Source organism: Hemicordylus capensis, chromosome 1 (genome assembly GCF_027244095.1).
Source record: "Hemicordylus capensis ecotype Gifberg chromosome 1, rHemCap1.1.pri, whole genome shotgun sequence".
NCBI classification, from domain to species: Eukaryota; Metazoa; Chordata; class Lepidosauria; order Squamata; family Cordylidae; genus Hemicordylus; species Hemicordylus capensis.
Genome location: NC_069657.1, coordinates 118,972,146 through 118,997,486, shown reverse-complemented (window position 1 = coordinate 118,997,486; position 25,341 = coordinate 118,972,146). Strand labels below are relative to the sequence as shown.

The window sequence follows — 25,341 nt, the reverse complement described above, 5'->3', positions numbered from 1 at the left end:
TCATATATGGTTTAACCACAAGCAAGTACTAAGTCAACTCTGCATGAGATTCATTTTACTACTATTTTTGAAAATTACAGTGATACAAGATCAATCTTAACAAAAAATGAACTATCAGAGAAAAGAAAATGAATCGTGTGCTTTATTTATATTTTTTCCTTTTGTCTGCAGTTTCAGAAGCTAACTACATGGGGTTGCCCTTGAAGAATATTTGGAAACTGCAACTAGTGTGCAAAATTATTATTAATATTATTATTCCTTGTTTACACAGGCAGACAGGTGTTATTGACTGGTTTGTTTTATCCAGACATCGAGTCCTTCCCAAGGACCTGGGATGGCTGAATTTTATCATCAATACTGTTGGTTATTATAGATATAGTCGCAAAATATAGGCTTTTCCCAGTAAAATTGCTTTTTGTAATTGGCTGATGGTGATTTCTGTGGCCCCTATGGTGTTGAGCTGCTCTTCAAGTTGTTTTGGAATTGCACCTAGGGTGTGAATTACCACTGGGATTATTTTGTCTTTTTCTGCCACAGCCTTTCAATTTCAATTCGTAAATCTTTGTATTTTGTGATTTTTTTTCTATTTTTTTCTTCTATTCTGCTATCCCCTGGTATTGCTATATCGATTATTTTAACTTGTTTTTCTCTCTTCTCGACTACAGTTAAATCTGGTGTATTGTGTGGCAGATGTTTGTCTGTTTGTAGTTGGAAGTCCCATAAGATTTTTACATCTTCATTTTCTACAACTTTTTCAATTTTATGGTCCCACCAATTTTTGGCTACAGGTAGCTTGTATTTTTGGCAGATGTTCCAGTGTATCATCCTTGCTACCTTGTCGTGCCTTTGTTTGTAGTCACTCTGTGCAATCCTTTTACAACAGCTGATTAGGTGGTACACTGTTTCATCTGCTTCTTTACAAAGGCGGCACTTGCTGTTTGTTGTGGACTTTTCTACTTTTGCTCTTATTGCATTTGTTCTTAGTGCCTGTTCTTGTGCAGCCAGTATTAAACCCTCTGTTTCTTTCTTCAAGTTGCCATTCTTAAGCCATTGCCAGCTGTTGGTGATGTCTGATTTTCCACTTATATTGTGCAAGTATTGACCATGCAGTGGCTTATTTTTCCATTTTTCTGCTCGGTTCTTGACTTGTTCTTTCTTGTAGGCCTGCTTTGTATCATTGGTGTTGAATAGTTTCTCCTTATTGACCATTTTAAGTGCATCTTCTTCACTGTCCCTTATATATTCTTCAAGGCCTCTTTTCTCCTCCTCTGCTGTTTGATGGACTTGCAGCATTCCTCTTCCACCTGAGCTGCGAGGGAGGTATAGCCTATTTACATCACTGCAGGGGTGTAGAACATGATTGATGGTCAAGATTGATGGTCTCCTGGTCTTACAATCTAGCATCTCTAGATCTGCCTGGGTCCAGTCTATTATTCCTGCAGTGTTACTGATAACAGGTATAGCCCAAGTGTTTATGGCTTGTATGGTGTTCCCGCCATTGAGTTTGGACTTGAGGATTTTTCTAACTCTCCTGATGTATTCACTTCCAATTTTTCTTTTAACTTCAGTGTGTGTGATGTTATCAGCCTGGAGAATGCCCAAGTATTTGTAATGTTCTTTCTCTTCTAGGTTCTTGATGTTGCTTCCATTGGGCAGTTCTATTCCTTCTGTTTTTCTTATTTTCCCTCTGTTCATTATTAATACAACACACTCGTCTAGTCCAAACTCCATTGCTATATCACTACTGAATATACAGACAGTGTTTAGCAGTGATTCGATTTCTGACTGGGACTTTCCATACAACTTCAGATCGTCCACGTACAGCAGATGGTTGCTTTGACTTGATGTTTTAGATGTTTGGTATCCGAGGCCTGTTTTGTTTAGTATTTGTGAAAGTGGGGTCATGGCAATTACAAACAACAGAGGGGATAGTGAGTCCCCTTGGAAAATGGCTCTTCTAATGCTAACCTGTCCAAATGTCTCACCATTGATTGTTAACTGTGTACTCCACATGCTCATTGCTTTTTTTATAAAAATCTGAATGTTTTTGCTGACACCAGTTGTTTCTAAACATTTTAGTATCCATGTGTGAGGCAATGAGTCAAAGGCTTTCTTGTAGTCAATCCATGCAACACTTAGATTGGTTTTTCTTCTCTCTTGCAATTTTCTAAAATCATTTTGTCAATCAGCAACTCGTCATTTGTGCCTCTGGTGTTCGGGCAATTTCCTTTCTGTTCAACTGGAAGCTGTTTGTTAGTTAATAAATGTTGCATTACTTCATCTGCTATTATTCCAGTTAATAATCTGAACATGGTTGGCAGGCAGGTTATCAGTCTATAATTACTTGGAACTGCACCTTTTGCTGGGTCTTTCATGATGAGATGAGTTTTCCCAGTTGTTCGCCATTGTTCAATATCACCTCCTTGCAAAATGTGATTGAACTGTTTTGATAGTTGTTTATGAAGGCTTGGTAGGTGTTTAAGCCAAAAGCCATGCAGTTCATCGTTGCCTGGTGCAGTCCAATTTTTAATTTTCTTTGCTCTTTCACTTATTAATTCTGGTGTTATTATTAGCTCTTGCATTTGTTGGTTACATTTTTCGACCTCTTTCACCCAGCCTGCTTTTTTATTATAGTCTATTGGATTGTCCCATAATTTCCCCCAGAATTGCACTGTTTCTTCTTTATTTTGTGTTTCTACGTTTCTTGTAGTTTCTCCTTCTATGCTTTGGTAGAAACATCTCTGATTCAATTGGAATTGGAGATTCTGCCTGTGTTGTGTAATTCTGGGTTCGTATCTGCTAATTTTCTTTGACACTGCTGTTATTTGCTGCTTTATTATTTCCAGGACTTCTCTAATTTTCCTTGAATCTAGGTGGTATTTTTGCATCAGATACTGTTTGGTGTTTTCATTCTTCAGCTTCTTATCTTTCATATCTTTCAATTTATTAGCATCTGATCTAAGCCTGGAGATTTTATTTTCTAATCTAATCTTCCATTTACAGTAGGTGATATACTGCTTTCTTTTTTGACAGGTCCATTGATCTTATATCCGAGCTCTTGTGTTGCTATTGTTGCTGCACTGTACATTAGTTGGTTTGTTTCTTAAAAATTATTGGTTGTTATTTCTGCAAGTGCAGCATTGACATCTTTTAATGCCTGAGCAAGTTGCTTTTTGGCAACTGTTTTTAGAGCTGGAAGTCGAACCCTGGTGGTTGTTTGGTTCATGTGCTCAGTTATTTTTTGCTTTAGTTCTTGTTGCTTTTCTGTTAAACGGCATTTGGGTTTTTGAGGTGAAGGCAAAGGGAAGGTTGCCTGCTTTTGATTTTGGAACAGTTCAGCCACAGTGGCATCCTCTATTTCCAACACCTCCTCCACCTGCGCCTGAGCAACTTCTTCAGTTGGTGGTAATTCTTCTTCCATATCTTGAGCCTGTGTTGCTCTTTGCAGTTCTTCCAGCTCAACTTCTGTGAATACTTTATTTCTTATTATGAATCTTCTCTGGTCTGCTAGCCTATTTCTGTATCTGGATGCTTCTCTTTCCAAATTTGGTACATTCTTTTTAAATAACCTCTTCTAGTTGGACTAGACTTGTAATAGCAGATCATTATTTCCTTGTTGGCATTTTTCGTATATTTTTTTCGGTTAAGCGATGTTTCTTCCAGTAACCTTGCAGACTCCAGCCCTGGTTGCTCAACTGAAGATCCTGAGTCCTGTTACCCATTTGCCACCAGATGTCCAGGGACTCCAGCACCTGGCGCAGTCCTTGCTGACCCAGGCGACGACCGATCTGGTATAGATTTATTAAAGTTATGTCTCACCATATTGTTGATGGGAGAGGCACTCTTCGTCTGGCTGCTCTGGTGAGACCTGTCCAATATGGTTGGACCTCTGGCATAGCTCTCACCTTCCTCAGAGCACGCATGCCCCACAACCACGCCAAGGTAGTGCCTCTCTGGGGGAATTTATTTATTATTATTATTATTATTATTATTATTATTAACACAGTCAGACAGGTTTTATTGACTGGTTTGTTTTATCCAGACATTGAGTCCTTCCATAGGACCTGGATGGCTGAATTTTATTATCAATATAGTTGCTGTTATTATTATAGATATCGTCACAGAATATAGACTGTTCCCAGTAAAGTTGCTTTTTGTAACTGGCTGATGGTGATTTATGTGGCCCCTATGGTGTTGAGGTGCTCTTCAAGGTGTTTTGGAATTGCACCTAGGGGGCCAATTACCACTGGGATTATTTTGGTCTTCTTCTGCCACAGCCTTTCAATTTCAATTTGTGGATCTTTATATTTTGTTGTTTTTTCTATTTCTCTCCCCCCCCCCCCATTCTGCTATCACCTGGTATTGCTGTGTGATAGCAGAATAGAAGAAAAAGAAATAGAAAATTATCATCATCATCATCATCAACAACAACAACAACAACATCTGGAGCTGCACGCTGGGATCACATTACAACCACTCTGAAAGAGCTGTACTGGCTACCAATTTGTTTCTGGGTACAATTCAAAGTGCTGGTTTTGACCATTAAAGCCCTTAATGTTTAGGCCCTGGATACCTGAAGGACCGCCTGCTCTCCAGGGTTTCTGCCCAGTTGACAAGATCATCGGAGGGGGCTCTGCTCTGTGTGCGCACAGTGAGAGAGGCTCAGTGTTGAACATGCAGGACAGAGCCTTCTCAGTCATTGCCCCAGGCTTTGGAATGCTCTCCTGGTTGCCAACTGATTCTCAGTCTCCTTGAGAGTTTTTAGGAAAAAAGTAAAGATGTGGCTCTTCACCCAGGCTTTTAAATGGAAGTATTGTTTTTACTACTGCGGCTTTATGGTTTATGTATTATTGTTTTTAATGGGTTATTACATATTTAAATAGATATATTATTTTTATATTTATATTATCTGTACCTTTGTGTTTTAATTATGTATTGTTTTAATTATATTGTAAACTGCTTTGAGATTACTTTAATGAAAAGTGGTAGATAAATTGAACAATCCAATCAATCAATCACTCTAGTAAGGACAGAATGTTGCATGTACAGTCATAAGCTTGAGTACATATGCTGCCTTCATACGATACTCAGAATGTATGAGGGTTTTTAAAATTTAATTCCAAATGATCCACTGAAGCCATGACAATAGACCATATCCTGGAGTTATGACTACCAATGATGAATTCAAAAGGGACATAGTTCCCTAGAACTATGTAGAATCTTCCAGACATTTTACTTACTTATTGCTTGCTGGTCCTGTAGAAAGTACATCAGATTGAAGCTTAGGGAAAAATCCAGGTTCATATTTTCCTTGTCCAATCTTCATATCCAGTAAGTGAGGATGGATTGCAGTGTGATCTATTTTTGCCAGTCTTAACTCTATAGCTTTCTCTGTAGAAAAACAAGACCATTACACAAACATATTATTGTGACAGAATGGCCTCAAGTTGTGAAATAAAATTTTAAAAGCTGGGGGCAATCCTGTGCCTATCAGACAAGACAGGAGGATTTCCCTCACTATGGTCAGAAAAGTTTATCCTTCCTAAGAGTGCCAGAGGAATAGAAGAAACCCAGAACTCTTATTGTGGATATATTATGTGGAATTGACTTGTTAAATTTGTTGTTCCGGCACTGCCCTTCACGGTAACAGGAAAACATCCATCTTTCCATGTGAACCCCTCCCCTCAGTTGTATAATTTGTCATTGACCATTTGAATGATGCAGTTTCTCAGAAGTTCCACTGCATGTGTTTGTGCTTGATCAGCTTTATTAGCAGACACAACTACAGCCCCTTTAAAAAGCATTTTTGTAGCTCTTACCAGCCTCATTGAAAGTAATACACTTTTGATACATAGATGTGCGCAGAGTTGGTGTTCGAACATTTAACTGTCTAATTTTATCCACTCTAGAATCAAACACTTTCAAAATAGGGTCTTTATCATCATCATCATGGCACATGATCTTGTTGTCGATAAAAGAAGCAAACATCTGTGTCTCCAAAAATCTCGAGAGGAAAGGCAAATAAGGCTCAGGCTGGTCAGATAAGAACGATGCCTAGTGAAATAAAAGAAAAAGTGTTTTCCCAAGTTAAATAGCATCTGAAGGAGTATATGTTGAAGATTTTCAATTACTTATAGAACCATTCAAAATTATTGTCTATTTTACTATTTTTAAAATTATTGTATAATCTATTTTAACATACACTCCATTTTGAATCAGATATATTCTATGGATTTTTATTTTTATTTTTGGCTAGGAAAATCTTCATATTAATTTATTTGCAAAAGTAAGTAAGTTGTTCTGGATAGACTTAGCAGTGAGGCAGACAATGGGCAATGGAGCCCCTCCCACTTTAGGCACCAAGCAGAAGTGTTGGATCAACTTAGAATCTAAGTCTTGCAAACATACATATTAACTAAAGATTGGCATTGTACAACCAACAATATTGCTTCCTACAATTTCCAGACAAGGAAATAAACAGTAGCTCCTAAACAAGTAACAATTTCACTCATCTTCAAAGATGTAAAAATCTTAAGTAATATTGGAAGTGTGGAAAAGATAGGAGAGGGTGGCTCCACCACAGTGGGGCAAGTTTAAATATCTACAGTCTGGTGGCTCTAGGAAAGCTCATGGGGAACATGTGGCTCTAAATGCTCAGAGAAGCTCCTCTGCCATTCTCAAATTCCTGCAGACAAGAGGAGGCCATTATGTGCCCGTGGCTGTTGAACTGTTCGCAGTCAAGCTGCTAGCTCAGTTCCTTTATGGTACCCAACTGGGCCCCTTCCCATATTTTGCAACTCTGGAACTTGTATAATCTAAATTCCTTCAGGCAGCGCTCCAAGTACCAAGATATGTCTCCAATGCCACTCTGCACCTGGAGACAGGCCTGATCAAGCTGCAGGTTAGGGTGTGGATGGCCATCCTCTGCTACCAGCTCACACTATCCTTTTGCCCAGTTGGTCTTGCCCCCCTAACCCCACGCGATGATTATCAATCTGGCTAGATTTGGACTATCAAGACAAAAATAGCTACTCTGGGTCTTTTCCCCTTGACCTTATTTAGTATGGGTTTTGACCAAGCAAAAGCCACCATACTTGCTGGCCAGTCACTTCTCCCTCAGCCTAACCTACTTCACATGGTTGTTGTGAGGAGAAACTTAAGTATGTAGTACACCGCTCTGGGCTCCTTGGAGGAAGAGTAGGATATAAATGTAACAAACAAATAAATTGCAAGTACAGTACACATTAGTATGTTTATGAAGTGCATTTTAATTCCAGTCTCAGACAAGATTATCAGACGCAACTGTCTAAAAGAAGGGGTGCCTATCAATCTCTAACAATTTATTTATTTTATTTATCATATTTTTATACCGCCTGATATGTAAATCTCTAGGTGGTATACAAATCCCAACATTAAAATCACAGATTAAAATACATAAAACACGATAAAAACAATATAAAACAAATTAATTGTTAAAATTCTAATTAAAAGCTTGAGAGAACAGGAAAGTCTTGAGGGACTTCCTGAAAACAGACAGAGAAGGAGATGCTCTTATTTCAGCAGGGAGCATATTCCAAAGCCCTGGGGCGCAGCCACAGAGAAAGCCCGGTCCTGAGACGCCACCAGATGAGCTGGTGGCAACCATAACCGGACCTCTCCAGAAGATAGTAAAAGGCGGGAGGGTTAATTACAAAGGAGGCACCCTCTTAAATAACCTTGTTCCAAGTTGTTAAGGGCTTTATAGGTAATAACTAGCACTTTGTATTTCACCCAGAAACATACTGGCAGCCAGTGCAGTTCTTTCAAAACCAACGTTATATGGTCCCTTGGTGTCCCAGAGACCAATCTGGCTGCTGCATTCTATATCAATTGTAGTTTCTGGACTACATACAAAGGCAGCCCCACGTAGAGCACATTCCAGTAGTCAAGTCTGGAAGTTACCAGCATATGTACCACTGTTTTAAGGTAATTCACCTCTAGAAATGGACGTAACTGACATATCAGCCAAAGCTGATGAAAAGCACTCCTGGCCACCGCCTCAACCTGAGAAACCAAGGAGAGCTTTGGGTCCAGGAGCACTCCCAAGCTACATACCTGATCTTTCAGGGGGAGTGTAACCCCATCCACAACAGGCAAAACTAAACTATCTCTCAGGTCCCAACCCCCCACAATCAGTATTTTCGTCTTATTTGGATTCAACTTCCGTTTATTATCCCTCATTCAGCCCATTACCACCTCCAAGCGGCAAATTAGGGAAGATATGTCAATGAGAATATCCTCTAAGTATTAGAACATGTTTACACATATAATATGTTGATTGTTAAAATAAATTGCAATGTCCGAGTCACACTGTCCATTAAACTCTTTAGTCAGTTAATAATAATGAGATATTCTACTGGCAATTAATGATCTTGGTCTCAATTATGGTACATCTTGTAAAGTAGCCCTATATAGCCAAAACTAGTGTTGTTTGTGTTTTGGGTATTATGGGCTACTTCACAAAATACTCACATTTTCTCTGGATCAGTTCAAACAACAAATTCCTGGCCTCTACAGTTTGAAGTATTCGCTGAAAGACTGGGAACCTTCTGTGATCTGTGGTCTTTCAGCTCTCCTGCTTCTGTTTGTCTTTTTTATGGTGGTTGTTTTTTTGTTTGTTTTGTAGTGTTTTATGGTTTTTGCTGTTTAACTAATTTCAAGTTTTTAAATGGGATTTTAATGAAATGTTATTGTATTTTAACTTTTTGTAAACCACTTCAGGATGCCTTATGAAAGGTGGTATAAAATTGAACAATAATAAATAATATAAAATAAAAATAAAGTAAAATAAAATAAAAATTTATAAAAATCTCCCTCCCTTCATCCTCTCTTCTCGTGCATGAATTCCCTTCTCCCCTCCATAGTCTCCATTTTCATACTCACTTTATCAAAGTTCTGCATCTGCTCCCTGTTCGTAAACCATGATTCTTTGTCTTGACTGGGCTGAATAACAAATACTTCATAATCCGCAAACATCTGAGTGAAACAATTAGCAAAAACTTCCCGTACTTGAATGTTGAGCTGGTAAACCTTGAACTCTTCTTCATCACATTGTACTTTGAGATCTTTCTTGCTACCAGTCTCCTCCCGAATTTCAAGCTGCAAGAAAAGAGAAGCTAATATAGCAGTTCCACATTTGAAAAAAGAAATGTATGAGATAATTAAAGTTGTCAGACCTGGGCCATGTCAATAACAAGCATCTGCTAGAATTATGAGATCTGATGCAGAATGGTGCTATGTTGTCATATCACCAAACAGAAAGGAAAAAACTTTGGTTTCCTATACATTCCCATTCTCAAATGAGACAGAGGGACACAGTCATCATATTTGTGGTAACACTTCCTATTTTATGATGGCTTTAAAGGTTGTATGGTTACCCACATAGCTGCCCTGCACATATTCTCTAGAGAGAGAACTGCATTCCAAGATTTGCAGAGCCAATCACTCCTTTAATGAATGGACAGTGGTCCCATGAGGAGCAACATGCCCTAGTAATTAATAAGCTAGTAAGATGTACTACTGAGGCATCTAGAAATGATTGGGGTATTTTTTTAGTGCACTTAACATCAGAACTTGCTACCCAGACCAGGCCTGGAAGCTTTTCCCTCGGTATCCTTTCCATTCTGGCCCTGTCTATAGCTAGAAGGAGATGTTATCCCAGATGTAACAACTGCCTCCCCTCAACACTTCAGAAGAATACAAAGTGAGTCAATAGTACAGGTGAAACTCGAAAAATTAGAATATCGTGCAAAAGTTCATTAATTTCAGTAATGCAAATTAAAAGGTGAAACTGATATATGAGATAGACGCATTACATGCAAAGCGAGATAAGTCAAGCCTTAATTTGTTATAATTGTGATGATCATGGCGTACAGCTCATGAGAACCCCAAATCCAGGAGAAGACAAATTATATTTTATTCCTGATATGTTTCAAGTGAAACTCTTTTTGATTAGCAATAATATTTATGAACAAGTAGTTAAAATCTACTCATCCTCTCAATATTCTTGACCAAAAAACATCTTCATGCCTAAGATCAGGCAGCAGACCTGCTCAAACACTACTTTACAATGGTGACTAACATATCAGGCCAATTCACACAAATGCAAATTATGTAGGACAAGCATCCTACCCAGCTTCAGAAGTTGTGCACACTATCCATTTTTGATCATGTGTTTGTAAAAACCTAAGTAGAGGAAGGGGAAGTGATCATCTGTGAGCCTTGAACTGGGCAGGACAGCTTTCCTCCAACCTCATTAAAATGCTGGATATAGGTGCTGGGGAGGACAGCACCATCCTACCCAGCTTGTCTCACAGATGATCATTTCCACCTACCTAGATTTTTACAAGCACACAATCAAAATTTGGGAGCACTTACAATTCCTGAAGATGGATGCTTGTCCTACTCAACTGACAAGCGTGTAAACTGTCCTATTCATTGGCAGTAGAATGGCAACCGTATAGTACTGGGGGTAAGGGGAATTCATAACTCATTAACTAAAAGTTTCTAGAGGATCTGGGACATCACAGTATCATTTATTATATTCAGATTTGGGAGAACTGCACTGGATACAAAGAAGGTCTTTGTTCACTGTGTTTTAGAATAATACATTTCACAATGATGCAAGATCATACGTTTTGTTTTCCAAAAAGCATTTGCTTTTGCTACTCCAAAAATAAAAAGAGAGAAAACATACTTTGCTAACAAAGGGACCGCTCGCCCTCCTTAAACCCAGAGGAGGGGAGCCACATATGGCTTGCCCCACTATGCCCACAGGGGGCAAGCCACCACATCCCACAGAGAAACAGCTTGCCCTCCTAAAACCCAGAGAAGGGGAGCCACATATGGCTTGTTCTGCTACGCCCATGGCGGGGGGGGGGAGCCATCACACACTCCATGCTACCCTGGTAGGGAGGAGCTCCACCAGAGTTGCGGACAAGCCCAGTGAGGTTTTTTCTCCCTGCAAGAGGATGCCAGATCACCTGAAAACCCCCAGAAGACATCCTGTATGATGTGCCACCTCCCGCCCACAAGCTGAGAATGGGTTCCCCTGCTCTTCTGGCTTGGACTCTACCCTGGACTCTGTCCAGATTCACATACATGTGGAACCGAAGGAGGACTTGCATACATTGGCAATGCCTTGAAGCTTGTGACTAACTCAGATGGACACCTGTTTTCTTATGGCCATTTTGACCTGCACATATGTATGTAACCTCCCACTTCGGGAACATGGTCTGTGGCATATTTACATGTTAAATGAACCATGCCAGCACAGCAGCTGATTACGCCAGGAACCCGTGCTGACAACACCCCTGGAGGATCCCCTGGACCTGGAGAAGACCCTCCACCATCGAGGACTCATGCCCAGAGGCTGCGATTGGCAGAAGAAGACTGGCATGGCCCTGCCAGCCACACACAAGTTAGTCGGGATCTGGACCTTTTGGACATTCCTCTCACTGAACTCTTTTAACCGGACTTCACCCAAACCCATAGGAACTCGCGTACAATGCTATATTCTCTCTATCATTGCAACCACACATTCTTTAGTACGTGGTCATGTTTTATCGGGAAATTCTATTCACTGCTGTATTGCTTTTGTAAACCATATACTAAACATTCTCTAATAAAAGTCAATTTGTACTTTCTCAAGCTTCTAGCATTAAAAACAAAAACAAAACAGGACAATAAAGAGGAGGAGTATATATAGTAAAGGCTTTTCAGTATCTAAAGCTTATCATTACAATTCCCATATAGGTTGTAATTATTCCTCACAAGCTAATACAACAAAAATATTCCGAACCACACAAGCAGGAATAAACCATGTAGAAGAGGAGTAAAGTGGACTACAGTTCAAACAGTGGAATAAGTAGAAAATAAAAAAGATGGGCTAATAAATGTAATAAAAAGCCGCACACTTTTGATGTCACAATTTAAGCAACAGTTATTAAAGACTTGATTGTCTTTACTGGAGCACCTACAAATGTTAAACAAAAAAACTGGATGAAAATCTGGAAACATTATAGCTGTGAAAATGTGGTCACCTGCTTGCAACCTTCAGGAAATAAATATTATATCTGTAGCAAGCAAAACTTTCTCCAAATTGCACAGATTTATGGGTTTGCATACTTCAAAACCAAAATTAGAATTCAGTAGTAATGCCAATTCAGACTAAAATTCAAACACAATCTGGTATCAGTAATTTGCCTGTCCAGTTAGAAAGCTCCCCATGAGTAACATGTTACTTACCTTTTCTAGGCTCACACCGGTTCTTTTGACAAGTGCCTGAAGTCTTGCTATGGTCTCATTTTCTTTCAACAGTTCATAAGAATTTAAAGGTGATCCTGCTATGTTCCCATTTCTCTTATCAGAGACTATGTCACATGTCCTGAGGCTCTTCATCTTAGAGGCACTTTCACTACAATGCAAGTTTCCCTCAGGTGGAATCCCAAAAGCCATAAGGACCTCAGAGACTTCCTGAATGAATTCAAGTTTATTCGGAAATTGAGGCAAGTCTTCTGGCAACTCAACATAGTGGTTGTCTATGTCCACAAAACACAAATTTGCCTGGAAATTAAAGTTAGAAAACATAGTAAAATTAATCAGTGTGGTGTAGCAGTGAAAGTGCCAGACAAGGAACAAGGAGACATGGGTTCAATTTCCCATTCAACCATTAAACTCACTAGTGGCTTCAGTCCAGTCACTTGTCTCTCAGACTAACCTATCTCATAGGGTTTTTGTGAGGATATACAGCACTGAACTCTTTGGAGGAAAGGCAGAATATAAATGAAAAATAAATAATCATGAGTGGAATTAAAACTTCTAGAGAGATTGTGCGTAATATTTTATTCCGATGCACCTACAGGGGGGCCTCACATAGCCTCGTGCCGCCTTCTGTTGCCTTGCACCTGCCTCGCACCCACCTTCTGTTGCCTCGCGCCTGCTTAGGACCTGCCTTATGCTGCCTTCTGTCTTCCTCTTTCTCCATCCTCTCTCTCACACACTCTCTTCCTTTCTTCCTCCCTTCCGTGCCCTGCCATTTAAATTAGCTGGATGCACTACTTTTTACACCAGAATAGGCTTTGTGAGAACTTTTTAAAAAATCAAGCTCTTTGAAAAAATTCTGAATATCATATTTCCCAGTTACCTACAGATACCAAATTTTGCATGAACAATTCTGGCACTTAAATTAGCTGAATGTATAACATTTTACTCTCGAATACAGGTGAAACTCGGAAAATTAGAATATTGTGCAAAAGTCCATTAATTTCAGTAATGCAAATTAAAAGGTGAAACTGATATATGAGACAGACGCATTACATGCAAAGCGAGATAAGTCAAGCCTTAATTTGTTATAATTGTGATGATCATGGCGTACAGCTCATGAAAACCCCAAATCCACAATGTCAGAAAATTAGAATATTACATGGAACCACAAAGACAAGGATTGAAGAATAGAACAATATCGGACCTCTGAAAAGTATAAGCATGCATATGTATTCAGTACTTGGTTTGGGCCCCTTTTGCAGCAATTACTGCCTCAATGCGGTGTGGCATGGATGCTATCAGCCTGTGGCACTGATGAGGTATTATGGAAGACCAGGATGCTTCATTAGCGGCCTTCAGCAATTCTGCATTGTTTGGTCTCATGTCTCTCATCCTTCTCTTGGCAATGCCCCATAGATTCTCTATGGGGTCTGGTCAGGCGAGTTTGCTGGCCAATCAAGCACAGTACACTGTATACTTTTCAGAGGTCCGATATTGTTCTATTCTTCAATCCTTGTCTTCTTGGTTCCATGTAATATTCTAATTTTCTGAGATTGTGGATTTGGGGTTTTCATGAGCTGTACGCCATGATCATCACAATTATAACAAATTAAGGCTTGACTTATCTCGCTTTGCATGTAATGCGTCTGTCTCATATATCAGTTTCACCTTTTAATTTGCATTACTGAAATTAATGGACTTTTGCACGATATTCTAATTTTCTGAGTTTCACCTGTATGCTCAAAGAAAATATTTTTTTCTATTTTTCAGGGGGGGAAATCTGAATATATCATATTTTAACTATTGTTCTCAATAGATTTTTTAACACTCAATAATCATCTCAATAACTCCAAAACAACATCATGCCCAATAAATGCAGAACCCCTCTTCTCCCCACGCACCACATTACCCTCCACTCTCCATTCACTTCTTTGGAGAAGAGAGGTGAGGCTTGGCACAGCAGGAGAAGGTTCAGTTCACCTTCCCCCTAAACACGTTGTTGGCATGTTGCACAGTGGGAAGTGGGAAGGAAGGAAAGGCTCACTGTGGTGGCAAGGAGCGGCTTGTCTACGACACAGTGCAGGGAAGGCACAATACATCTTTCCCCTGCCACATGCTATTTCCATCGGTGTGCCACGTGGCAGGAGGAGGAAAAGGAAGGGGAAGGGGAAAGGAAAGAGAGGCTTGGCATGGCAAAGCACAGGGGAAAGGAAGGACCTGCTTGCCCGTGTCAGGGAGTCAGAGGCTATGGGGTTGGAGGAAGGAGCTCTGCATGCCGGATCCAGCCTGCAAGCTGGGGATTTGACACCCCTGTTGTACTGCACCTAGAAATTTTAGGCATAGCAACCAATACAAAGCTGCAAATTTGTATAAGTGAATCTGAAAATGGCATAACTGTTGAACTACCTTGTAAGATTAAGTGATGTTTTTTCGACCTTCTGTTAAGTGTCAGATTATACTGCCTAGTACAAATGTTATAGCATTTTGGTCACAATGGATTAAAAGCAGATAAACACATTTCTTTCCTTTCAGCTCTACTTGAAACATAGGAAGGAAAAACAATCTGCATTTCCCAAAAGGGCACTTGATAGACATGTAAGAATTGTTGATTTCCTTCCTTACCGCAACATGCAGTTGAGAGAATTACAGAAATCAAGCATCCCTGCCCTACAAACAAAACCCACATCCACTGGGTTGATTCCCAAAACAAGATGGCACCTTTTCCTCCAGCAGTGTAGCTATAATTGAGTGTATGGGTTCAAAGAACCTGGGGCACTCAACTCCACCCCTCCCTATTTTCTTCATTATCTCCCTCACTCCGAGAAGCAGCCAGAGAGATGGGTGAACACAGGCCCCCCTCTCCCCTAGATATGCCCCAGTTTACCCCAAATCCAGGACAAACATCATTTTATGCCACTAGTCTGATCAAGTTGTCCAAGCAGGGGCGTAGCTATAATTGAGCGAAAAGGTTCAAAGAACACAGGCCCCCAGTAGGGATGTGCGAACCGGTTCAGAGGTTCGGATCGAACCGAACCACCCCTGGTTCGGTTCGAATCCGAACTGAACTGGGGGTGGTTTGTTTCGAACCGGTTCGGACTGGTTCGGATCGGTTCAGAAAGCTGAAAATTGGTCAGATGGTAGCTGGCACCCAGGGGTACCTGTCACCCAAACCCCAAAGCAATCGGACACTCGTACGATTTTTTATGAATTTTTGAAAAATATTTTTATTTTTCTCTCATAGGATATAATGGGACCCGAACCAGGCCATTATTTCTTATTGTGGAGCACTCATGGGTGCCAACAACCATGCAAACCCTGAAGCAATCAGACACCCCTATGATTTTTTATGAATATTTGAAATATTTTTAATTATTTTTCTCATTGAGTATAATGGGACCCGAACCAGTCCATATCCCCTGTTGTGGAGGACCTAGGAGCACAAAAGCAGGGTGGGTGGTAGACAGGCATGGGTGCCTACCACCCAAAAAATCTCAAGGCAATTGGACACTCCTCTGATTATTGGTGAATTGTTAAGTGTTTTTGAATTCCTCATAGAGAATAATTAGGATTGCAGCAAATGTATAGCTTCACGTCGGGGGGAAAGGGGTGTCGTAGAGTGCAGTGTGGTGGGTGGTAGTTCCTAGGGTGGGCAAGGAAGCTATCAGAATTATTTGAAAGGAATTGGGCAAAGAGGTGATTTTTAAGTGATTTTTGAAGTTTACGCGTCTTTAAGGTTTTTCCTCATAAGTTATAATGGAGCTTTCAGCAGCCCTATAAGTGCACATGGGGGTGCTGGGGTGGCCCAGAGCAAGTGGTGGTGTAGTGCACATAGGGTGCCAACCACCCCCATGGGTTTCTAACCCATGGGGTACAGGGATCTCTGGTAGGGGCACCCCCATGGGTACAGGGTTCTCTTGTTTCTGAGGTATTGAGTGTGGATTCTATGATAGCAAATGAGATTTTCAATGAGACACCATCAATCCACTCTAATATGCTATCATAGAATCCACACTCCGCCTCCTGCTTCTTCTCTGTGTGTGTGCTTAGTAGGGATGTGCAATTTGGGATTTCGGGTGATTTGGCTCGGACCCGAACCGAATCACCCCTGTTCTGTTTTGTGCCCGAATCTGGGTCACCCGAATCACCCTTGATTTGGTTCGGATTCGGATTTAATCCGAATCCGAATCGATTCGGGGGGGTAAAAAGGGGCCCAGGGGCAAAATTTTGGGGTGGGATGGTAGTGCCCAATGGGTAGAGTCTACCACCCCAATTTCAGGGGGATTGGGCAAAGGGCTGATTTTTGGTGAATTTTTAAAGTTTTAGTGACTTTGGGGCAGTTCGGGGGCATAGCATGGGATATGGGCAAAAGGATTGGGGTGGGGTGGTAGTGCCTAATGGGTGCAGGCTACCACCCCAATTTCAGGGGGATTGGGCAAAGGGCTGATTTTTGGTAAATTTCTGAAAATTTCATATCTTTGGGGCATATTGGGGCATATTGGGGCAGAAAGTGGGGCCTGGGGCAGAATAGTGGGGTGTGATGGTAGTGCCTAATGGGTGGAGGCTACCACCCCAATTTCAGGGGGTTTGGACAAAGGGGTGATTTTTTGAGAATTTTTGAAGTTTTAGTGACTTTGGGGCAGTTTGGGGGCAGAAAGTGGATCTGCCCCAAAATAGTGGGGTGGGGTGGTAGTGCCTCATGGGTGGAGGCTACCACCCCAATTTCAGGGGGATTGGGCAGAGGGCTGATTTTTTGAGAATTTTTGAAGTTTGGGTGTCTTTGGGGCAGATTGGGGGCAGAAAGTGGATCTGCCCCAAAGGAGTGGGGTGGGCTGGTAGATAGTGCCTAATGGGTGGAGGCTACCACCCATCCCCAATTTAAGAGTGATTGGGCAGAGGGGTGAATTATGGTGAATTTATTTGTATGAGGTTTGTCTTCATAAGGTGAAGTGTGCTAAATTGATTACTTCCTCATATTATTCATAGTAAAGGAAAGTGTGAAAAAGTGAAAGTGGGGTCATGAGAGTTGTTTAATTGAAAAATATCTCATTTGCTATGATAGAATGAGAATTCACACCTTTTCTATTCACCATAATTCACCCCTCTGCCCAATCACTCTTAAATTGGGGATGGGTGGTAGCCTCCAGCCATTAGGCACTATCTACCAGCCCACCCCACTCCTTTGGGGCAGATCCACTTTCTGCCCCCAATCTGCCCCAAAGACACCCAAACTTCAAAAATTCTCAAAAAATCAGCCCTCTGCCCAATCCCCCTGAAATTGGGGTGGTAGCCTCCACCCATGAGGCACTACCACCCCACCCCACTATTTTGGGGCAGATCCACTTTCTGCCCCCAAACTGCCCCAAAGTCACTAAAACTTCAAAAATTCTCAAAAAATCACCCCTTTGTCCAAACCCCCTGAAATTGGGGTGGTAGCCTCCACCCATTAGGCACTACCACCACACCCCACTATTCTGCCCCAGCCCCCACTTTCTGCCCCAATATGCCCCAATCTGCCCCAAAGACATGAAATTTTCAGAAATTTACCAAAAATCAGCCCTTTGCCCAATCCCCCTGAAATTGGGGTGGTAGCCTGCGCCCATTAGGCACTACCACCCCACCCCACTCCTTTTGCCCAGATCCCATGCTATGCCCCCGAACTGCCCCAAAGTCACTAAAACTTTAAAAAATCGCCAAAAATCAGAGGAAGGTCCAATCGACTTGAAATTTGGGTGGCAGGTAGAACACAAGGTCCCCTTTCAAACCAGCTATTTTTTGAGATCCGAACCGGTTCGGTTCGGATCCGAACCGGTTCGGATCCGAACCGAACCGGGGGGTGGTTCGGCAAAACCAAAACCGAACCACCCTGGTCCGGTTCGGACCCGGTTCGGATCCGAACCGAACCGGGAGAACCGGTTTTATGCACATCCCTAGCCCCCAGCTCCTGAGGGCCCTTCAGCTCCACACTTCCCTATTTTCTTCATTATCTCCCTCACTCTGGGGAGCCGCCAGAGAAAGGGATGAACATAGGCCCCCTCTCACCTAGCTACATCCCTGCATCCAAGCTAGTTTTTTGTTTTCTTTTTAAAAGCACAAACATAAAAGGAAAAAATGAGAAGAGGAAGTCAATCAGAAAGAGAAAGAAAACATATATAAAAAAGACTTTGCTCAAGAGAAAGGAGTAAGTAGAGAAGACAGGCAGGAAGGCTCTTGAAGTTGCATGATTTTTTGCACCTCAGCGCACCAAAGAAAGATACGATCTATTTAAATGAGAGCTAATATTCTAAAGATTCTAAGATATTGGGGTCAGTGAATGGTTTTAGAACATTACTGAAGCTAAGCAGATACAGAATCAGTCATCTGGATAGGATACTACTGAAGTCCCTCATAGCAACAAGACAAATATACATTGAAAAAAAGATGGTCCTGACCTCAGCATTTTTAAGGCTCAAATACAACAAACAATTCAAGAAGATTTGTTCTGAAGTACACAGCACAGAGACTTTTCTTCACCATCACGACACATAAAGGATTTAGAAGGGCCATTTAACAAGCCTTTTTAGCTAGTGAGACAGCAGGTAAGAAAACATGTATATGTATAAGTACCATTCCTGCAAACGTACCTCAATATTCCCATTGAGGTAATATTCCTAGCAACAGGAGGTTGCTAGGAAAAAAATCTGCAAATCAAAAGGTACCTTCAGTTGACACCATTTCCTCAAGTGGTTGGTGTAAGGTGTCAAGCTGGGGTGGTCAAATCTGGCATCAACCCGAGGCCCCAGGATCCATATGGAGGATGCCAGAAGGTAGCAATGACACTAATCTCTTGTGCCTGCCTCCTCATCTGCAGGTGGGATTGCTGTATCAACACCTCTAGGGGACATTTCCAATTGCAGATGGGGAGATGGGTGGGAGAAAGATGCAAGAAATGACACAGGGGTCTCTGGGAGGGGGGGAAAGAGAAGGGCCATTGCTAAGAGTCTCAACAGTCTCTTAAGCTCTTTGGCTTTACAACTTGTCGAGCAACAAATCTAGCCAAATTTTTCTCACCTCTTGGGGAAGCTCCAGTTTAGACCGGTCATCTAGTCCATTAGAGTGCAAGCCCATCAAATAAGGGACAGGAGCATCTAGAAAATGTAGGAGAGAAGCTGGAAGGATGGGAACATACACGTGCTGCCACTGGAATGGAAACATCAGTGCTGTGATTGTCTCTGCCACAGTCATCAATCTCTGATAATCTAAAAAGCAGGAGAACCATTAGAAAGAGAACTCGCCTGTGAACCACTTCAAAAGTGCAACATATGAAAACACCACGAACCTAGATACTTCAACCATAGAGCACTAGACCAAACAGAAGGCATTGCACAATACAAATTCTTAGAAGGTCAAGTGTTAGAGTTTCTCTGTGGAGAGTAAAGATAAGAACAACATAATTTCTTTTCAAGGCACCATGCCGAGAACAAAGTATTTTATTTTGAGAGTAACTTGCACTGAGTGGAGGTTAAGGGCTGGATGGAAATATTGAAGGCACACATCAACCTCCCATTTTCCCCAACAACCCTTTGTGCTGCAAATGCACAGGCAAGGCAGTGGTGGGGAGGAGATCAGAGCTCTCTCTGTTGAACAATTAGGAATCCTCCACATGTGGGCACTGCGCCTGTGAGAAACTGGACTGTGCCCTTATTCTTTACATAGAACATTTTCCTCAATGGTATTTGAAGAAGAAAATAGAAAAAAGTATTGAAAAAGTACTAGTACATAGAAAAAGTATTGATACTTTTGAACTTTGGTGCTGGAGAAGACTTTTGAGGATACCATGACAGCCAGGGAATCCAACAAATGGATCATAGAACAAATCAATCCAGAATTTTCACTCAAGGCACAAATGCACAGGCACAAACTATCATACTTTGGACACATTATGCAAAAACCCAGCTCCCTTGAGAAATCCACAATGCTAGGAAAAGTTGAAGGAAAGAAAAGAGGACGTCCAACAGCAAGGTGGATGGACTCGATTATGACAACAATGAATGTACCACTGAGAGACCTTAAAGGCCAAGTAGAAGACAGAGCATTCTGGAGAGAATCTATCTATGTGGTCGCTAAGAGTCAGCACTGACTTGACAGCACTTAATCAATCATTCATTATATCAAACCACTGAAAGCATGCACGGGAGTGGCTTGTTTACAAAGAAGCTTTTCTCACTGCAAGGTAAATTGTAATAGGTACAAACTTTATGTATAGTACCACCACAACAATCCCAGGCACAGTAATTGGTTCAGTTAAAATAACTACCAACAGTTCATATGGCTTAGCTGATCTGGAAAAACTATACAGGTGGCCCTCGTTATCCACAGTTTCAACCATGGTTTAGAGACCAGGTTTCTTTATCCGCTATATTAAAAATAGATGATTCACGTGATTCACCGATTCACGGTTTTGAGTGGCTGGAAATGACCTGGAAATTAGGGATGTGCATGGAACCGGCTGGCCCGACTCAAATCTGGACCGGACTTGAACCCGACTGCACCAGTTCGGTCCAGCACCCCCTCGAACCCGCCTGGCTCGGTTCGGTCCAGGCGGGTTCGTGGACCATTTTAGTTTTATTTTTTTAACCTTATTCCCCCTCGGGGAAGTTCCTGGAGGTGGCAGTAGGTGGGTCCATGGAGGTTCCCCTTTCCCCCACCAGCCTTCCTCGTGCCCCCCTTGGCCAGTTCGGCCGCTCTTCGGCTGGTTTTCAGCCTTTGCCCGGCAGCCATTATGGAGGCCGCACGGCTGCGTATTTGGCCTCTGTGTGGCCCGGGCCTCACCGAGGGGGGCATGAGGAAGGCCAGTTGGGGGAGGGGGGACTTCTGTGGACCACAGCCCCCACACCGCCTCCAGGAACTCCCCCAAAGGGGAATAAGGTAAACAAAAAGCATGCTGTAGTGGTTAGAGTGCTGGACTAGGACTGGGGAGACCCAAGATCAATTCCCCATTCAGCCATGATATTTGCCAGGTGACTCTGGGCCAGTCATTCTCTCTCAGCCTAACCTACTTCACAGGGTTGTTGTGAGGAGAAACCTAAGTATGTAGTACACCACTCTGGGATCCTTGGAGAAAGAGCGGGATATAAAATGTAATAAATAAATAAATAAATATTTAACCACAATGGTCTGTGAACCCCCCGAACATTCAGGGGTGTTCAGTCCGGGGTCGGACTGAACAGGGGGTGGTTCAATTCGACCCTGAACCTGTTTGCACATCCCTACTGGAAATGACTTCTGATGTCATTTTCCAGCTGTCATTTTACAGTGCAGAGTCATTTTGTGGCTCTTTAAAAAAAATCCCCATGATTTTTCACCAAAAAAAAAATCATAAGAATTGGGGGTGGGGTGGGGGCATTGCTGGAGACCTAGAGAGCAAGGTGCAGTACTTTATTTTTCTTATTTCTGCCCCCCACCCCACCCTTTTTTAGCCCTTTTTATGTGTGCAGGAACCTAAACCCATGATTCCCATAGGGGTAAAGTTTCCATAGAAGACCTAGATTCCCATAGGGGTAAGGTTATTCATGGTTTCTATATTCATACCTACAGGAGAGAACAGAACTCCCGTGAATTACAAGGGCCACCTGTATATATAGTTTTTCAAGTTAAGTTATTTTTAGCATCTACTGAGGTAGGTGTGAAAATACAGCCACATCCCAGATTTAATTTGAAAGAGAATTTGAAAACAAATTGTAAGAAACACTGAACCTGCAAAAAGCAGGGGACAGGGACCACATATAGAATTCAAGCTATTTTATCCTAGCCTGGGTCTACTATAATAATAAATATTATATCAAAATGCTTTCAAAAAATGAAAGACCAATCTATTTATAATTTAAGTGAGAATTTTGGAAAAGAAATATTGAATATCTCATTTGAAAATGGACACATGCACTTACAGCTGCAATTACACAATTTAATATGCCAAATTGTAACTGTAACACAATTATTAAGCACACATGTGGATTAATGGAGAATGTTAAGTGTGGACTCAGTGGCTGACATCCAGAGCAGCAATCTGGGGATGAAGCTCAAACAGAGAATCTACTTTTAACTCAGCCCGAGTCTTTCTGAGCAGCATTGTGCACACATAAGACTGATTTTTAACTGCTCTCCCCTGCCCCCGTAACTGCTCTTCACCTTGCAGAAATATGTCCTTGAGGGCTGTATGACCCTCCGAAACATATTTTTGGGAGTAGTAATGAAGGCAAGAGAAAGCAGTGAAAACTCAATCCCCCCTCCCTACCTGTGCAAATGCTCTGCTGCTCAGAAAGACTCTGGCTGAATTAAGAGCAGCTTTTTTGTGTAGGGATTCAGCTTTGCTGGAACCCCAGACTGCTGCTCTGGATGTCTGCCAGTGTCATTTTATTATTTATAGATTTTCTTCACTGAACGTTTATTTAAATTCCCAATTATCAAGCACTGATTCAAAAAAACACTTTATCCAGGAACATAAGGCTTTCAAGCACAGTACGGCTTTTATGGTAGAACATTTCATCCATAGGTCCAAAAGAGAAAAAGGTTCCTTTTAAGATAGTTTTTATAATCAATCACAACTGTACTATCCAGAGATATAGCTTTAAAATGAAAAGACTTTTTAAAAAAAACTGAAATGACTAGGAACTCCTGGATTTAACACACAGTTCAATTTAGTACTATTTATTCAAAGTATGGCAAAATACCAGCACCTTAATAATGTTCTCTCTTTATTAGGGATGGTTCAGCACCATCAGGAAGGGAGCAGCAAGCGGGATCTTTTAAAAAGAGAAGAGCAGGTCCTTACCTGCTCTCCCCCGCTGCATGCGGCTTCCTGCTGTGCGGCACTGCCACAAAGAACCCATGTACGGTGCTAGCACACACATGGTGTCTGTGCATGTGCGGGTGCAATTTGCGTGTTCAGCAGCACCTTGGTTCATACACATCCCTACTCTTTAGTGGCCTTCATCAAAACCATCCACTAGGGATGTGCACAAATTGATTTTTTTAATTTGATTTGTGCCCAAAGCAAATAACCCCTGATTTGATTTGTATCCAAATCTACCCACTCCAGATCACCCCGATTCAATTAGTATTTGTTCTGATTCTATTCAGATTTGTACTGATTCGGACCACCTAACAAGGTCCTTGAGGCACCAAATTTGGGTGGTGTGTAGGTCCCCATGGGTGCCACCTACCACCCAAATTCCAAGGCAGTGGGACACTTGGTTGATTTTTAATGAATGTTTCTAGTTTGTACTGATTTTAAACATTTGCATCATAGGAAAAAATGGGGATGCGAATTTGCCATATCCTAACCCTAAAACAGATCCCCAACTTTCATTTTTTAAAAAAGGTTATGCTCTAGCCCTTGTAGAAGTGGAGTTATGGAGCAAAATGTGCAGTCACTATTTTTCAAGTGTTTGGATTCTTTGGTGTCTAATAGCTTTTCCTCATAATGAATCCCTATGAGGATTCATTGCACACCTTTATTTCTTCTGTTCATTTTGACTATCATTGGGCAGTGCCAGCTGTCAACTGCCATGTGTCAGCTATACCCCTCCCCCCCACACACACACTGGGGTACTCAGTTTATTTTTCAGGTATTTTTGAAGTGTTTAGATTATTTGGTGTCTTCATTACACACCTTCATTTCTTCTGTTCATTTTGACCCCACTGCTTTGCAGGTGGAGGTGGGGAATTAGTGGCATCCCATGTTCCAACTACCCCGCAACCCACAAGCCATTGGGTACTCAGTTTATCTTTTAGGAATTTTTGAGGTGCTTAGACTCTTTGGTGTGTAATGAATCATCACAGGGATTCATTATGAAGAGAGGTTATTAGACACCAAAGAGCCTAAACACTTGAAAAAAATCCTACAACATAGGAACATCATAACAAACATAACAAACATAACAAACATAACATGCCCTGCTGGATCAGGCCCAAGGCTTATCTAGTCCAGTAGCCTGTTTCACACAGTGACCCACCAGATGCCACTGGAAGCCTACAGCAGGAGTTGGAGGCATGCCCTCTCTCCTGCTGTTACTCCCCTGCAACTGGTACTCAGATGCATCCTTCCTTTGAGACTGGAGGTGCCCTATGGCCCTCCGACTAATAGCCATTGATAGACCTCTCCTCCATGAAGTTATCCAAGCCCCTCTTAAAGCAATCTAGATTGTTGGCTGTCACCACATCTTCTGGCAGAGAATTCCACAAGTTGATTATGTGTTGTGTGAAAAAATACTTCCATTGCTGGTCCTAACTTTCCCGGCAATCAATTTCATGGGATAACTTCTGGTTCTAGTGTTATGTGAGAGGAAGAAGAATTTCTCTCTATCCACTTTCTCCACTCCAGGCATGATTTTATAGACCTCTATCATGTCTCCCCACAGTCGTCTTTTTTCTAAACTAAATAGCCTGGTGTCATGCCACTACCATCGGATAGTGAAGAGGAGGAGGAGGATGTTGGCAACCCTCCATCAGAGCAACAGGAGGAAAGCTCACCTGTTGAGCTGCAGGAAGAAACTGAAGCAGACTGAGTTGAGGGGTCGTCAGAAGCTGCACAGGAGAAGGAGGGTGTAGAGCCAAGCCCCGAGTCGGAGAACATGCAAACATTAACACCTCAACAACGAAGATATGAACAGTGCATGTGACAGCTGGAAACACTCAGACAGAGCAAGTGGCTACTTAACAGGCAAGATAGACACTGAATCATTGACAGCTGAGTGGAGGAGAAACCCAATTAGTCAAAGAACTATAAATCAGGCCAGCAGGGAGTGAACAGTGCTGATAGCAACAAGTCTCTTTGAGCCTACTACAGTCAAGCCCGTAACTCCGAGAAAACCTCTACTTCATGTGGCTTCTGGAGATCCAGGTTCTCCCTACTGCTACCCTGCTAAACCGGCCAAGTCCTGACAGCTGCCCTAGCTGCAACACCTCCTCTGCAAACCCCTTGCACTTCTTTGGCTCTGGAACCATGCTATCTGGTGAGCATACTGAGTTGCGGGGAAGACTGTCTGAACCTGATCCTTTCAG

General features: G+C 41.8%; 1 protein-coding gene across 9 annotated transcripts in view; it reads right to left on the bottom strand.

Moving 5' to 3' along the window:
• Positions 1-25,341, bottom strand: part of DENND5A (DENN domain containing 5A) — a 114,465-nt gene that overhangs the window by 54,296 nt on the left and 34,828 nt on the right. For 8 of the 9 annotated variants that reach the window (XM_053286621.1, XM_053286613.1, XM_053286615.1 and 5 more), the window contains 5 exons: positions 19,351-19,538; positions 12,286-12,603; positions 8,923-9,138; positions 5,820-6,054; positions 5,241-5,391 (listed from right to left, as the gene is read on the bottom strand). In XM_053286621.1, the coding sequence (XP_053142596.1) occupies positions 5,241-5,391; positions 5,820-6,054; positions 8,923-9,138; positions 12,286-12,603; positions 19,351-19,538 (1,108 nt within the window). The remainder of the gene's footprint in view (positions 1-5,240; positions 5,392-5,819; positions 6,055-8,922; positions 9,139-12,285; positions 12,604-19,350; positions 19,539-25,341) is intronic. The other variant, XM_053286617.1, reaches the window with a different exon arrangement.